The sequence below is a fragment of the Sphaeroforma arctica genome, assembly GCF_001186125.1.
Source record: "Sphaeroforma arctica JP610 unplaced genomic scaffold supercont1.941, whole genome shotgun sequence".
Lineage (NCBI taxonomy): Eukaryota > Ichthyosporea > Ichthyophonida > Sphaeroforma > Sphaeroforma arctica.
Genome location: NW_014039617.1, coordinates 26,190 through 29,897, shown reverse-complemented (window position 1 = coordinate 29,897; position 3,708 = coordinate 26,190). Strand labels below are relative to the sequence as shown.

The window sequence follows — 3,708 nt, the reverse complement described above, 5'->3', positions numbered from 1 at the left end:
GTACCCTATTCTGATTCTGTATCTTATTCTGATTATATATCCATATACTCTATTCCGATTCTACATCTCCTTCTGCTTATTCACCCCTTATCAGCACCCTCCTGGCCACCACCGTATACAGCAGCGGACAGAACAACGCAGCCCTGACCGCACCCGTGCAGCTGCTAGCAGGCTCTCAGTATGTCATCGAGATGACTGTCTTAAACGGCACCGCCTACCCGTCCTTTCCTTTCAACAGCGCCTCGCCAGACATGTTTGATATGAAGATAGCGGTCATCACTCAGGTAGCTGAGGTGGGGGGTGTTTGGTTCCTTTGGGTGAGCTTAGGTGGGGGGTGTTTGGTTCCTTTGGGTGTGAGGGTGTTAGGTTCCTTTGGGGGTGAGGGTGTTTGGTTCCTTTGGGTTTGAGGGTGTTTGGCTCCTTTGAGTGTGAGGGTGTTTGGTTCCTTTGGGTGTGAGGGTGTTTGATTCCATTGGGTGAGCTTTGGTGGGAGTGTTGGGTTCCATTGTGGGTGAGGGTGTCGAAAAGAGCTATTCTCTTCGTCATGGGATGCAGCAACTGAACTCGGCTGTCCTATGCTTTGGGTAGTGATATGGGTTGGTATAGAGACTATCGGTCATTCAGCTCTGCCTATCCACTCACTCCTTTTCTTGCGTATAAGAAAACCCCTCAGGGTTCTGAAGAAACTCTCACAGAGTATTATCGCACCGTACTGGTTTTGATTCGCAACTAGATATCCAGGTGTAACACATACACACACACATTACTACTCAGCTGTGCGTGTGTGTGCATGTACACGACCTAAGCTTCCCTGATTCTTCTTGTCCTATTTAAACACCCCCCCCCCCATGGGGCCGTGTCTGTACCTTTATACCAGGCACTTACCGGAGACTCGCAGACAGAAATGGCAACGACTGCGTCCGATGTGTTGCAAGGGATACCGAACTTCTTCGCGCAAAGTGACTTTTCCACCGCAGTGGAGGTTCCGGTGGCTACGCTTGCGGTCACATCCGCCCCATTGGAGACTATATCGGAACAAGCGGGGAGTACAGAGGAGCCAGTAGCAACACCTGATACAAGCGCAGACACGGGTACGTTGATGAGCATATATATATATATATATATGTGAGTGTGTGTTTGTGTGTGTGTGTGTGTGTGTGTGAGTGTGTGTGGGTGTGTGGGTGTGGGTGTGTGGGTGAGTGGGTAGGTGTGTGTATTGACACCTACATATCCTCCAGTTGTAGTCGCCATTCTTTAAGCTTTTTCTTTCCGCCCTTATTCTTGCCTGAAGCCTCCCTACTCCCTATCGACACCTATACTTTATCACATACTTTGTACTTCTAGTTGTACCAGCTACGAGCTTAGCGTCAGATGAGACCCCAAACCCAAGCACCAGCACGATTGTCGATAAAACCAGTAGTGCGAGTCAGGCAATCACAGAGAATATCTCCACGGACACTACAGCCCAAGCCAGCAGTACAACCAGCCCGTCCCCTACCAACGAAGTGGTGCTGAACTTGGTTGAGCCAACGGGTATGTGTAGGGTGATGTATATGAGACGTGATTGTTTGGAAGCTGTGTCATGCATGTATGATGCAACCGACCTGTGTGTGACTGTATATGTGTATATTTCTATATATATATATATATTAATATATATATATATATATATATATATATATATATTCTTTGTTGTTTGTTTGTTTGTTTGTTTGTTTGTTTGTTCGTTTGAGTAAACTTGAGTAAACTGGTATGTATAGATGGATGTATAAAGATGTAGATATTTTTATGCATACATCTTCAGATATACATAACTCAGCGTGGGGGTTTTGTTTAGCCCACTAAAAGAGAAATGAGTGTCTCTCGTATATTTCTATTTAAAGCATACGACAGGCGTAGTGAAGGTGTGTTATGAGTGATCGACCCTACTGGTACGGGTAGAGTGGATGGTGATGAGATGTAAGAGTCGTGTCAAAGTGGCAGTGAATTTGTATTATGTGCATGCGCCATCTGGTATATATTATGTGTTATATAGCGTATATCTACAGTGCACATACTCATTCACCAGTATACGAGTAGTTTCATTCATAGATACTGAACATGCCCATATATGCACTGTTATTCAGGCATGTCTATATTCATATATAGCCACATAGGTATATAGCTATCACCCGGTGTGTGTAGATACTCTTAGTATAGCACGTCACACGTGGTGTGTACGTTGTGTGTGTGCCCCGTTTTTAAAACTGTCTAGCGATGTAATGCTCACACACCAGCCGATGACTTCAAGTATATACTGTTGTCATCCCGCTTCTGGACACCGCTGTTGTTGTTCTTGGCTTTTCTTGTGGTCTGCTTGTGTGCCGTTTATTTGGCCATTGGTGAGCTTTATATCTAACGCGTGGAAGTACGTACATGTATATTGTATCGTGCACCTCAGTAATGTTAGCAAGTATAGTCTGTGATACAGTGATTGCTGAAGCATATTGAAAATATGTCCATACTTGTAAAATTCAGTACCACTCTATGTATATATATTGTGTGTGTACGTTTAATTATCTATGTTTATATATTATTCCTTTTGCTCTATTCAGCTAATACCGTAAGTGATCCGGTTGTGACTGAAACAACCAATGGAGAACCGGACGATAAGATCACGGGTGCGGGAATAGCCGCGGTTGCCATAACAACAGTAGTCTGCGTTGGTATCGTGGTCCTATCCGTTGTGATCTACAAGTGGCATCATAGGTATGTCTGTATATGCTCCTTCAATCTTTAAACCAGTACGTACAGAGTTGGGTTATATAGGGGTTTCTGGTAATTGTATACTAAGTTCATATCGAACTATCTGTACATTTTTTCGAATGCTATTTTTGCAGTTATGATTTCAAGGGTAGGTAAGCGTGTATCCTTATTAGGATCTAGAACGCAGTCATGTGTGTCATTCTACGCACACTACATGTGATTTACAGATGTACGGCTCTATCGTATAATCTAAGTTCTTGACGCACCTCTGGTCATTTGTTGGTTGTTGTTGTTTTACGGCATATGTGTACACTGGTATCAGAAGCTAATTAGACTTAGACTGAATTCATGTGTACGTTAACGTTTATTTCTACCTCAACGTATACATTGAAGCTAATTAGACGTAGACTGAATTCATGTATACGTTATCGTGTATTTCTACATCAACGTATACATAGAAGCTACTTTGACGTAGACTGAATTCATGTGTACGTTAACGTGTATTTCTACATCAACGTATACATACATTGTACTTCTTCATCTCTTCTCGGCTGTCAACCACTCCAAAAACCGTGAGTACTTCTGGGGGGGGGGGGGCAAAGCGTTATCCAGTTTAGCATGCACTTGCCCATATTAAAAATCTTACATACTTTCTCTGGTGAAAAGTGTGTACTTGAAGTCTCTATGTAGGATGGAAGATCTGTGAGATTGTTCGCCTAACGGTATCACTGTTCATAGCCCGTGATTGATACTAGATCGCACTCTGTATATAGTCGCTGGTCCCAATACCAGTGGAGAGGTAGATGCTGGCCCGATGGTGGTAATAGACCATATGAGAAATAGCTGTAATATACTCATATGCCCGTTTACAGCTGTAGTATACTCTTATGCCCGTTTATAGCTGTAGTATACTCATATGCCCGTTTCCCTATGACGAATAGCTGTAATATACTCAAATGCCAG

At 43.3% G+C, this 3,708-nt stretch overlaps 1 protein-coding gene across 1 annotated transcript; it reads left to right on the top strand.

Moving 5' to 3' along the window:
- Positions 1-94: 94 nt before the first annotated feature.
- Positions 95-3,225, top strand: SARC_09353 (hypothetical protein; the record flags this gene model as incomplete). Its single annotated transcript, XM_014296640.1, has 5 exons — positions 95-284; positions 878-1,091; positions 1,345-1,533; positions 2,595-2,748; positions 3,204-3,225. Coding segments are annotated over 5 exons (769 nt in total), but the record flags the coding sequence as incomplete, so codon positions are not given.
- Between the last annotated feature and the right edge of the window lie 483 nt (positions 3,226-3,708).